The sequence below is a fragment of the Arachis hypogaea genome, chromosome 20 (genome assembly GCF_003086295.3).
Source record: "Arachis hypogaea cultivar Tifrunner chromosome 20, arahy.Tifrunner.gnm2.J5K5, whole genome shotgun sequence".
Taxonomy (NCBI): Eukaryota; Viridiplantae; Streptophyta; class Magnoliopsida; order Fabales; family Fabaceae; genus Arachis; species Arachis hypogaea.
In genome coordinates this window covers 142,633,289-142,645,004 of record NC_092055.1, presented here as the reverse complement: position 1 = coordinate 142,645,004, position 11,716 = coordinate 142,633,289, and the positions used below count along the sequence as shown (strand labels likewise).

The window sequence follows — 11,716 nt, the reverse complement described above, 5'->3', positions numbered from 1 at the left end:
AAACAAGCCCTGAATAGTTTGAGAGCGGGGCTTATCCAAATGAGTATTACAAGTTTACCACTGCACACAGCACACTGACCATGGCGCTCATTCCCTCTTCTTCATGCGCCTTTCCCAAGATCCACACTGCTTTCTGCTTTAGCAACCTTCCCAGTTATCAAGGCAGACTGCGCATCTTCTGTAGCAAGAGAACCGGCAAACAGCGGTACCCTTCCGAGAAGAAGCAGCTCAGAACCAAGCACAAACACCTCCTTTCCGGTTCCAAGGTCACCAACAAGTTCGAGGGCACATGGAGGCTATTCAAGCTCCTCGTTCCACTCGATCAAGACCCTGGCAAGGACTTTTTAGACATTTCCGATGCCCTTCTCCAACAAATTGCTAAGGTTCTCAAGTTCCCGGTAATTAACTAACTACTCTTTTTACTTCTCTTTCAATTCCGTAACAATTTTTTTTTTAATTTTTCTGTCGAGTGTTTAATTTTCTTTTTTCAAATGGTGTGTCAGGTTGCTTCGTTGTTGCCACGAGAAGCTTTCTCGGTTGTTAGGAAGTCCTTTGATGCTCGCAAGGTATGTAACAGTAACATTCATCTGCCTCATCACAGTTATGATTTGTGGTTTACACTTTGCATGATTGATTTTAAAATTAGGAGGAATATTTTTCTTTTTACCTGAATTTTGCATAGCTTTTTGTCCAATTTTTTTGAATTTATTTGTCTTGTGCTAATTTAGAACTTTTGGTTATAGAAGCTTTGGTGCATGATATGAAACCACTCTTAGACTTATTTAGGGTGTGCTTGCTTCTGATTATTTGGAAAGCAATTTTACAGTAAACTTGTGTCCTTAGAAATGCTTTCTCAGAATTAAGATATTGATTATTGGTTGTAGTCCAGTTTCGTTGTTTCTGCTACTGCTGGCTCAAGTTGTCTTGCTACTTATAAAATTTACACAAAAATGTGAGAAGTGAGAACTGATTTTTTTCGTCAGTTAAAAGAAAAAAGAAAAGCTGAGTTTTTGTGAAAAGAACCAAACCAAAGGCCCCCTTAATCTATGTCTGGTGTGACTGAGTACAATCTTGAATTACATTAAAAAATTAGATAGGTAAATTCGTTGGTTTAAGTTTCAATTATTTGGTTTTGACATGTAATTATATGTATGCTGGATAGTGTGTACGTGGAATTCATCCGTGCATATGTGATGTTCATAACTTTTGAAGTAGTTCATTGCTCATACTTTTCCATGTTACAAGTAAAACAAGGTTTTTAAAATTGCTTTAGAAGCTATCACTTCATCATCTTATTTGTTTTGTTGATGCTCTTTTAGAGAGTCAAGGAGCCCAAATTTGTGCATACTGTTGATGTGGATGTTGAAAGACTCATCAGCCTGCAACCTCGAACTCGCGACTTCATCTCTCGGTTGGAGCCCAAGGTCGGCCTCGTGGAACACATGCAAGACAGAAAAGATTGTGGTGATTTGATAAGTATCGTACGTGACTATAAAGAGACTGCAGTGAAAGGGGAAAATGGACATAGCATTTTATCAGGGGAGTTGCACCAGACCAAAGTTTCTAGAAAGCCTAAAATTGTCGTAGTGGGTGGTGGGCCTTCTGGCCTATTTGCTACTCTTGTTCTTGCAGAGCTTGGTGCAGATGTTACTCTAATAGAAAGAGGGCAACCAGTAGAAAAAAGAGGGCGTGATATTGGTGCTCTTGTAGTTCGTCGAATTCTAGAGTTGGAAAGTAACTTTTGCTTCGGAGAGGTTGTTCTATGCATTTTTATTTATTTCTTTAAATGATGGTTTATTATCTCAGTAAATAGATGTTTCATTCATGATTGCTCCATTGATCACATTTTACTTGGTTATATTCTTGCAGTCTTGTTGCTACAATTTGATTGTTTTTCATGACAGCCAATAGGCAGGAATTTTATCCTGACATGTTACTAGTGTTTTTGGAAATTATGTGCACCCTTGTAATGCTCATATTGGTCGCAACTTGTAAGAGATTAAACAATACATCTGAAAATCATAAGTGGGATATAACTACCGGTATTTGGTTACCTCTGTTAATTTTCCGTGATTCTTGCATTTCTTTCATTATTCAACTAGTCTTTCTACTATGTGATTTATTGTTTGTTTTACCTTTTCATTTATTAAGCACTTATGTTTGGCAGGGTGGTGCAGGTACTTGGAGTGATGGAAAATTGGTAACTAGAATAGGACGTAACACTGGCAGTGTTCTTGCGGTTAGTTCCCATGCTGTGCACTTGTAAACTTGTTATGCACGCTCTCTTAATTTGGGATAAATCTTTGAATTCTTTCTGTCTCATTATTTTAATTTTTTTATTTTTCCAACTTCTATGCCATTAGTTACTCAATAGTTCAAAGGTTTTTTTCATTTTAGATTATGAGAACTCTAGTGCATTTTGGAGCTCCAGAACAGATATTGATCGATGGAAAGCCTCATTTGGGAACAGATAGGCTGGTTCCATTACTTCGCAACTTTAGGAGACATCTGCAAGATTTGGGTGTGAGTTCCAACCACTTCTTTCGATTGAGAATAAACTCTTGTGTAAATTATGTAGATGTACTTTCCCAGGTTCCCTTTCTGAAGTTGTCTTCATTTTGGTCAACTGCTACCTTTTTGTTTCAGGTCACCATCAAGTTTGGGACAAGGGTAGATGATATAGTTATAAAAGACGGACATGCTCAGGGGGTTACAGTGTCAGAATCAGCTGATAAATTACGGTTAAGAAGCCAGCAGATGGAATATGATGCAGTTGTTCTGGCTGTTGGTCATTCTGCTCGTGATATATATCAAATGCTTCTTTCCCATAACGTGGAATTGATACCAAAAGATTTTGCTGTGAGTTTCTGTAGACATCTTATAAGTATATATTTCAATTTATTAAAATTTTGATACAATTTTGTTATATTCCCGATGCTTCTCTGTTTTCTTATCCATCTGTAACATTATATGCCCTTCTGGCAAATTTGAGGCGTCTTTCTAGAGGAATAAAATCATCTTATATTTTGGTGTTTGCTTTTACAATTGTTATCGTCATGATTCCTTACAGGTTGGGCTACGGATTGAGCATCCTCAAGAACTAATAAATAGCATTCAGGTTTGAATCTAGTCAAAATTGTTTTGGCGCCCTTGTGTTTTTTTAAATTTATTTATATTTTAAAATTTTTTGGTTGAATTCCTTTGCAATGGCATGTCAGATGAATTTGCAAGATAATTTACATTAATTTGGTCTAGTGAAATAGGTTTAACAAGTTTGCCAAACTATGACATCTCAATTGATGGTATGATTCACCAGATTCTCCCTAAAAAGCCATTTTCTCTTCCCCCAAAAAAATTATGGCTGGAAATCAGCGGAACTGAATTCTACTTTTTTTAAAAAAGTAAAAATAACCAGTTTACATGTTTATCCTTATAAGATTAAAATATTCCATATTACATGCAACTCTCTAATGTCTTCCTTGATTCTGTCTAGAGTTTGACAGATCATCCATCGAAGCATTCTCTTCTTTGCCACATCAAACTTATGCTAAACTCGTCTATGTTAAATTTTATTGAAAGTGTTACATAGTCGGTCTCAATTCCCAAATCCGAATGAAATAGAGCGGTTGTTTTAGGTTGTCAACAACCAATGTAAAAACTTGGCTGAATCTCTATGACAAGGAACTCTTATTAGTTATTACTAAATGATTGGTAATCAATTAATTATTGCATTTTTTTTTATTTTATACCCATACTTAGCTACAAGTACTGGTAAGATATATGTCCTTTTGGATCCTAATGAATAAAATTAAACAAAAAATCTATACAAAGTAATATATAGTGCTTTAGAACTATTAATTGGTGGAAAAATGAGATGGTAAAGATTTATTTTATTTGTTTACATTTGAAACTGTTCATTACAACTAATTTATTTATTTATCAAGATTATGATCCATGCAAATTTATCCGTTTAAATTTGTAGTATTCCGAATTGGCATCTGAGGTTGCTCGTGGACGTGGTAAAGTTCCTGTGGCTGATTACAAAGTTGCCAACTATATTGACAAAGAGGATTTACGTGAATCATATGATCCAATGGTAGCAAATCGTAGTTGCTACTCTTTCTGCATGTGTCCCGGTGGGCAGGTTTGCATTCTCCTTTACTTCTATCATATTACTTGGAGTATGATTTATTTTCTGCATTGATTCCATGCAAATAAAGGTGCATGGCATGTCATGTTTGTTCCTATCTAGTGATGGAATGACAAAAATTAGTTAATTATTTTCAAACAATAGGGGATAGCATATTTGGTTGTAATGGATGCATTAGTTGTTTGGAGCACTTAACAATAGGGTATAATGTATGTAGCAAACTTAGTAAACTGTGAAATGTTGGAACTTATAGGTTGTTCTCACCAGCACAGATCCATCAGAAATGTGCATCAATGGCATGTCATTCTCTCGGCGGGCATCTAGGTGGGCAAATGCTGCACTTGTGGTGACAGTCACAATGAAGGATTTTGAAGCTTTGAATTACTATGGTCCTCTTGCAGGGGTTGAATTTCAGGTAGTTATATCTATTTATGTAATCTGAGTTTTTTCTTATTCTTTTAAATACTTAAACAAAATGTTTGTTTCATTATACTTTTTCAGGTATTTTTAATTATCGAAAACAACTTTCTTGCCTATTGTTTATAATAAATATAATCCCTAGTGCAAAGTTTTAACTATTTAATCAGTTAAGTACAGAATATCTACAGTCTGCATATTTAGAAATTTGGCGGCATCTATTTTTATCTAATATTTCTATTATTTAGAGAGAGTTTGAACGCAAAGCTGCTATGATGGGCGGAGGAAATTTTATAGTGCCTGTGCAGACAGCTACAGACTTTCTCAACAAGTTGTCAGGTAAAAATGATCAATTATTATTTACTACCTTTTTTTTAACTCTTACTCTCTCAGGCTTTCAGCTATTAAATTAGCTTAGCTTAGAATTACTTTTGTGCCAGGATCTTCTCTACCCCCATCAAGTTATCGTTTGGGTGTGAAGGCAGCAAATCTTCATCAGCTATTTCCGGATCATATAACTGAAGCTTTGCAAAATTCACTAGCGAAATTTGACAAGGAGGTTTGTGACTTTCATGCTCTTACTAATCTAGTATCCACTGGATTTAATAAAATTATCTAACAGCATTACTCATTCCATGATATTCATTTAGTTAATTTAATTTTTCAAACTTCCAAATTTTTCAGTTACCAGGATTTATCTGCAAGGAGGCTCTACTTCATGGTGTAGAGGTAATAAAATTCTTATGATATTCCCTAACTCCTACTTCATTTTGCAGCCATTAATCAAAACTTCTGTACGAAGCTCATTACTGTTGTGATTTTATATAATTGTTGCTGATTTGCGCTGAACAATGTTTCCTTCCAGACTAGGACCAGTTCTCCGATTCAGATTCCTCGTGATATTCTCTCTTATGAAAGCACTTCGGTAAAAGGACTGTATCCGGTCGGTGAAGGAGCAGGTTATGCCGGTGGAATTGTTAGTGCAGCAGTTGATGGAATGCATGCTGGTTTCGCTGTAGCAAAACAATTAAGCTTATTTCACGGTGATCTCGAGTCTGTTCTTGGAAAGGCTCAGAGTTTTGGGTTTGTCAAGTACTAGAATAGATCCAATTTTTTGAGGATTTAACTATTCTTCATGGCAGCGACACTGTCTTGAAATGCGTATTCTGTTTCTTGTTGGTTGTGCTTGCTTGCTGTGGATGGTGAAGTAGAAGAGGTATGCAGTGCTTTAACAGTTTAACTCTCCCTTTTGTTTTCATCTCCTCTCAGTGTTTTTAGTTTGCCATGGAAGATGCATGAGATTACTTGCACATTTCATTATAATTTCTCATCTACCAGGGATGGTAACTTTCAGTGTTCATTGCAAATTTGCACTTGCAGTTTTCTCCACAGTGATCATGAGTTGGGCACCATACATGTTCAAATGGTGCTTTGAGGTTGGAGCTTTTAACAAGGAACTGCATTTTGGTGATCACAAGCTTCACAAAACATTTATGTAGCTAGAAACATAGAATGTGTAAATGATATTCAGAGATGGTGCTGACTCTACTTGTCTGCCGCCACGGCCATTGGAAGTCGCAGAGCTTTCACTGCTTACCTTCGCTGTAGAATGAGGAAGAAAAGGATACAGTGATGGTAGTAAAAGTGATTGAAAGTTGTATTTTGGTTTTTTATTTTTTATGTCCTTACGGAACCAAAAGAAAGCAGGGAGTTGATGGAGCTTTTAAAATAAGAACATTGAATGTCCTGTGATGTCTTAACCATTGAAGATGATAACTTATGGTTCGGTCAAAACCTCTTTTTAAATAAAAAATAAACGATGAAAGATTGGCTACATTTTTGTTACAAAATCTCATGGAGGGAGTACGGTAGGGGTTATCCAAAAAGTTTCCAAAACCAGTTGCGCCAGGGGGAGGATAAAAAAGTAAAAAACGCCGTTGCCGGGGATCGAACCCGGGTCACCCGCGTGACAGGCGGGAATACTCACCACTATACTACAACGACTTTGTTGAGATAGTCTTCTTATTTTTCATATATCAATGCATATTTTCGTTTCCTTCCCCATTTCAATTTCAGACTCCTCCTTTCCACTCACACACTACACTTGCGACTGTAAGGAAGCCTTCAAAGGACGCTAAGAAGAACAAGGACGAGTAGTATGCCTGTGCTGAGGTGAGCTCATTCATGCTCTCAAATGTTTCATTCTAATTTCTGTTAGGAAGATTTTCAATCATGCAATTGCGGCAATGCCATGGCGGTAATGGCCGGTTCAGGTTGCATTTTTTTGTTTTTTAAAATTTGAGGGTTATTTTGGTAATTTAGAAAACCCTTGAGGGTTATTTTGGTAATTTAGAAAACCCAGAACAGATATCACCTTTTCACAAGATCCCCTGTGGCGCTGCTGGAAGAACCACCGGCGGCGCGCCACCATCCGGCTCCAACTCTCCCGTTCTCTCTGCTGCTGGAGGCGCAGTTCGAAGCTATCGCCGAGACGGACGCGCCATCTCCTACGCAGCTCCAGTCTGTTCCCTTTTTTCTGGTTCGTTCTTTTCTTTCTTCTTTTTTGTCTCTCAGTTTGTTAGTTTCTTCCTTTCTCTGAAATTATGAACCTCTCTACTTCCATCCTTTATTTCAATTTACATAGGTTCATTATGACTTGATGTTATGTTTATTTGTTGAATTTGCAGCTGAATTTGCTAAATCAATATGAGTTATATTGATTAGATTTTATAATTCATTACATGTGCAATTTTTTATGCATATCCATGTATATTTTTTTAGGCCATCTGCCGTTTAATCCTATGACGGATTTTTGGCTCTCCGCCATGAGCTGCCATCCACAATAAAAAAAACTATGGTTGAAAGAGAGGCTAATAATAAGGCTAGAAAGTAAATTGCTTTGCAGTATATGATTCTCACCAAATAAACATGACACAAACTCTATAATTAAGCATGCACATAGGTCTCACAAACGGCTATTTTGTAAAGTGGAGAAGAATCAAGAATGGGACACTTTTCAATTTTTTTAAATAATTGATTGATGTGCTTAACTTTTAGTTATATATATGGTGCAGTAACTCAATGTGTTGCTACTTGCCCACATCATGTTAAACAATGCAGCAAAACTAATAATGAAGGGAATATGCATTTCCCTTCTCAAATGCTGCAAAAGTATGTCCCAGCTCAAGCAAATACAGACCCCGATATGTACTGTGGGTTTACAGCAAGACAGGCACACCCTGAACAAGCTCATGGCCTTTTGCGTCCACTCATCTGTTGGAGACTTTCACTATGCACACAGAATCTTCAACCACATCCACGAGCCTAGTTTGTTTGTATACAATATCATGATCAAAGCATTTGTGAAAAGGGGTAGTTTTAGAGAGGCCATATCTCTCTTTGGGCGAATGAGGTATGATGCCATGTCACCGGATAATTATACGTATCCTTATGTTTTGAAGGCTATTGGTTGCATTGGAGAGGTTCATGAAGGGGAGAAGGTTCATGCCTTTGTGGTCAAGACTGAACTGGAGTCTGATCCATATGTTTGTAACTCACTGATGGATATGTATGCTGAATTGGGTAAAGTTGGTTGTTTCAAACAGCTATTTGATGAAATGCTTGAGAGAGACACAGTTTCTTGGAACATCATGATTGCAGGATATGCAAGGTGTGGGAAATTCCAAGAAGCTATTGATGTTTTTCAGCAAATGCAAAAAGAAAGCAATGAGAAGCCTAATGAAGCCACAGTTGTAGGTACTCTGGCAGCTTGTACAGCATTGAAAAATATCAAAGTTGGCATGGAAACTCATAGTTATATTAAAAAAGAACTAGATTTAACGGCTAAAATAGGAAATGCATTGTTAGACATGTATTGTAAGTGTGGGCGTTTGAGTGAAGCACAGAAAATTTTTTATGAGATGCCAGCAAAAAATGTGAATTGCTGGACTACTATGGTAGCTGGGTATGTAAATTGCGGTCAGCTGGATGAAGCTCGAGCTTTGTTTGAGAGAAGTCCCTCTCGGGATATTGTTCTTTGGACTGCTATGATTAATGGGTATGTGCAATTTAATCGTTTTGACGAGGCAATTGCATTGTTTCAGGAGATGCAAAACAGAGGAATCAACCCAGACAAGTTCATTTTGGTCAGTCTCCTTACTGGTTGTGCTCAATTGGGGGCTCTAGAGCAAGGCAAGTGGATTCATAATTACATAGATGAGAGCAGAATCAAAGTCGATGCTGTGGTTGGTACTGCACTGATTGAAATGTATGCTAAATGTGGTTATATAGAGAAATCTTTGGAGGTTTTTTATGGATTGAGGCAAAAGGATACTGCGACATGGACTTCAATTATTTATGGGCTTGCCATGAATGGTAGGGCAAGCAAAGCTCTTGAGCTATTTGAAGCAATGATAACATTTGGGGCAAGACCGGATGGGATTACCTTTATTGCTGTGTTGAGTGCATGTTGTCATGGAGGATTGGTAGAAGAAGGCCGTAAATATTTTCATTCCATGAAAAGAATATATCTTGTTGAGCCAAAATTAGTACACTACGGGTGTTTCGTTGACCTTCTTGGTAGAGCTGGACTATTAGATGAAGCGGAGGAGTTGATAAAGAAGTTTCCAGATCAAAACAGTGAGATGATAGCTCCACTTTATGGTGCTTTGCTAAGTGCCTGCAGACTTCATGGCAATATCGATATGGGTGAAAGGCTTGCTATGGCACTAGCAAAAGTTAAATCTAGTGATTCGAGTCTTCATACACTTCTTGCTAACATTTATGCTTATGCTGACAAATGGGAAGATGTGAGCAAGGTGAGAAGTAAGATGAAAGACATGGGAATAAAGAAGGTTCCAGGATGTAGTGCTATTGAGGTCAACGGGAACAAGGGTACAGCGTGGTCGCTTTCCCATTTTACAGCCAATATTGGTCTTCCTACATGAGATAGCTAATCAGCAATTCGTCTGATAACCTATAAACATGTGGGTAATTTTACTCAAATGATCTTCATGTGTAAAATTGTTAAATTTTTTGCTCTTAAATCCCACAAGTGAGTTGCACATTGAATATTGAATTTATATAATGCTACAGAAATATGCAATTATGTAAGCTCTTGTCTGCATTCTGCGTATGATGGGATTGGGTTGTAAGGGAAGATGAATGGTTGCTGTCTACAGTTGTGGATGGAGTGCTAAAACAATGCTTAAAGTCATAGGAAAATCTGATCATGTCGGAAAAGTGCCAGGTTTTAATGTTGGCTTTTTCTATATATCACTCTTCTTTCATGGATCACCCCATTTCCAAATATAAGGTCATAGAATCAGCTAAAATCATCCCCAGTTCCTCTTTGGCTTTATCAGACAGATATCCAAGAGTCCTCTCTTTATTCAGACTATATCAATTGATTATCAGGCATATTTTCATAATCTTCTCTGTTCTGTAACGAATGTTCTCATGTCAGAGTAGTTAGTTGATCTAAGTAAACTAGATATTCAAATGATCTTTCAGAATCTCATAATTTTCTTAAATCTGCATTTGAATCTGAAAGATGCTATTCTTTTTTGGTGTTGAAGTATATTATGCATAAGAGTGCTGTGTATGCATGCCTTGATGGTAGTTGATGCTTTTTCTAAGGTGTTTCAAATCTCTTATTTATTTTATTTTCTAAGCTGGCCTTCATACCAGATGGAGTCAATTATATATAGACAGAAAGATCCACAGGTGTAATAAAATATAATCAAAATTAGAAGGATTGCATGAACTCTTATTTGCTTCTGTGAATTTTATTGTGAAGATGCACACAACTACCAATGATGTCATTTACTCATTATTGAATTAACATTGATAAAGGGTTTGTTTGGGTGAGCTTCTAAAAAAAGATCTTTTTTCGAGTTATCTTTTTTTAAAAGATTTTATGAAGAAGTAAAAGTAATTTTATGTTTGGATATCTCATGCAAAAAGATCTTTTTATCTATCAATATAAATTTGGGTATAACAATATAAAAGTACTTTTTTGTTTATTTATTACATGAAAAACATCTTTTTTCTAAGAAAAAAAGATCTTTTAAAAAAAGATGTAAATTACAGCTTCTCAAAAAAGATGTTTTTTTTTTTTATTTTTCTAATGCTTTTACTTTTACTACTAAAAATTTGCCAAACACACTAAAAAATAAAAAAAAAAATCTTTTTTTAATAAAATAATGATACCCAAACAAACACAAAGTATGCTTGCTTTATATGTATAGAAGTTAGGGAAATAGCTCCTTTATTGATGCATAATACTATTCTTGTAGTTGTCACAAATAGAAACTTTAATGTGAATGAATGCTTCTGCAGAATTTGTTTTGAATTAGGAACTTGTTTGATGCAGAGATCTGTCTAGGAATCTAAAGTTGCTTTTAGTACATAGAGAATTGGATTACTAAAACAAAAAATATCATAACAAGGACAAAAAACAAAGTTCTATTGGATTCAATCGAATTGAATGGTAAGAAGAAGATTGAATATGACCCTGAAAAGACATCCATAGACATAATGGAATGTTTTAAAATGTGTTCCTCTTTAATGTTTGTCTTCTAACAAATATATTTAATTAAAATTCTTAAAATAAAAAAATACAGCCATATTTTAACACGTGTAATAATTCATCGAGTATAATTTTCACACATGATCAATTCAATATTGTACATTACTTTTAGAGTATTAAAAAAAAATTAGTTCCTAAGAAATAAATAGATAAATTATAACAATATTACGTGTATATTAAAAATTATTTACCTATATAAAATATAAATTAAAATGAGTTAAATAATATATGTATTTATATATAGATAGACAATATTTAAGTCGGTTATTTTTTAGTATATAAATAGTATTTTTAGATAAATTACTTTTTTTTTTGAAAAGATTAAAGATAAATTTTCATTTTTAAAAATGCTAGCAACTAATTTATTTTATCATAAAATGATTTTTTTATTATAAAAAAATAAATAATTAATTAATTTTAAAATTAATGTGTATCTGACTGCAATTTGCAAAAAAATTGTTAGATGATCAATTGGCCATGCTCTTTATTTAAGGGTGAAAATTCAGGTGCAGTCAACTTCACGTGAAGTTGATAATTGAGAGCCGTTAGCTGAAAATTTA

The 11,716-nt window shown here is 35.3% G+C and overlaps 2 protein-coding genes and 1 non-coding gene across 6 annotated transcripts; 2 read left to right on the top strand and 1 right to left on the bottom strand.

Annotated features, from left to right (window-relative positions):
* Positions 1-6,401, top strand: LOC112784686 (uncharacterized). Its single transcript, XM_025827979.3, has 14 exons — positions 1-398; positions 504-566; positions 1,320-1,754; positions 2,168-2,239; positions 2,398-2,523; positions 2,647-2,859; positions 3,071-3,118; positions 3,983-4,144; positions 4,404-4,565; positions 4,816-4,906; positions 5,008-5,126; positions 5,252-5,296; positions 5,433-5,783; positions 5,948-6,401. The coding sequence occupies exons 1-13, from the start codon at positions 81-83 to the stop codon at positions 5,664-5,666; spliced, it is 2,088 nt and encodes a 695-aa protein (XP_025683764.1). The 5' UTR covers positions 1-80; the 3' UTR covers positions 5,667-5,783; positions 5,948-6,401.
* A 98-nt stretch (positions 6,402-6,499) lies between these two features.
* On the bottom strand, positions 6,500-6,571 carry TRNAD-GUC (transfer RNA aspartic acid (anticodon GUC)). The gene has a single exon. It is a non-coding gene; the product is annotated as a tRNA-Asp (tRNA).
* Positions 6,572-6,684: 113 nt separating this feature from the next.
* LOC112783862 (pentatricopeptide repeat-containing protein At1g31430) lies at positions 6,685-10,080 on the top strand. 4 transcript variants are annotated; one of them, XM_025826938.3, is made up of 3 exons: positions 6,919-7,106; positions 7,642-9,552; positions 9,662-10,080. In XM_025826938.3, the coding sequence occupies exon 2, from the start codon at positions 7,672-7,674 to the stop codon at positions 9,511-9,513; it is 1,842 nt and encodes a 613-aa protein (XP_025682723.1). In that variant the 5' UTR covers positions 6,919-7,106; positions 7,642-7,671; the 3' UTR covers positions 9,514-9,552; positions 9,662-10,080. The 4 variants fall into 4 exon arrangements, with proteins under 4 accessions (XP_072085528.1, XP_025682724.1, XP_025682723.1 ...); XM_072229428.1 differs by having other exon boundaries at positions 6,967-7,106; positions 7,688-9,552; XM_072229427.1 differs by having other exon boundaries at positions 6,685-7,106; positions 7,642-9,996.
* Positions 10,081-11,716: the final 1,636 nt, after the last annotated feature.

Coding starts and splice junctions, on each gene's coding strand:
- LOC112784686 (XM_025827979.3), top strand. CDS start 81: ATGGCGCTCATTCCCTCTTCTTCATGCGCCTTTCCCAAGATCCACACT. Junction 4,566..4,815: donor TTGCAGGGGTTGAATTTCAG/GTAGTTATATCT, acceptor TCTATTATTTAG/AGAGAGTTTGAACGCAAAGC. Junction 4,907..5,007: donor CTTTCTCAACAAGTTGTCAG/GTAAAAATGATC, acceptor CTTTTGTGCCAG/GATCTTCTCTACCCCCATCA.
- LOC112783862 (XM_025826938.3), top strand. CDS start 7,672: ATGTTAAACAATGCAGCAAAACTAATAATGAAGGGAATATGCATTTCC.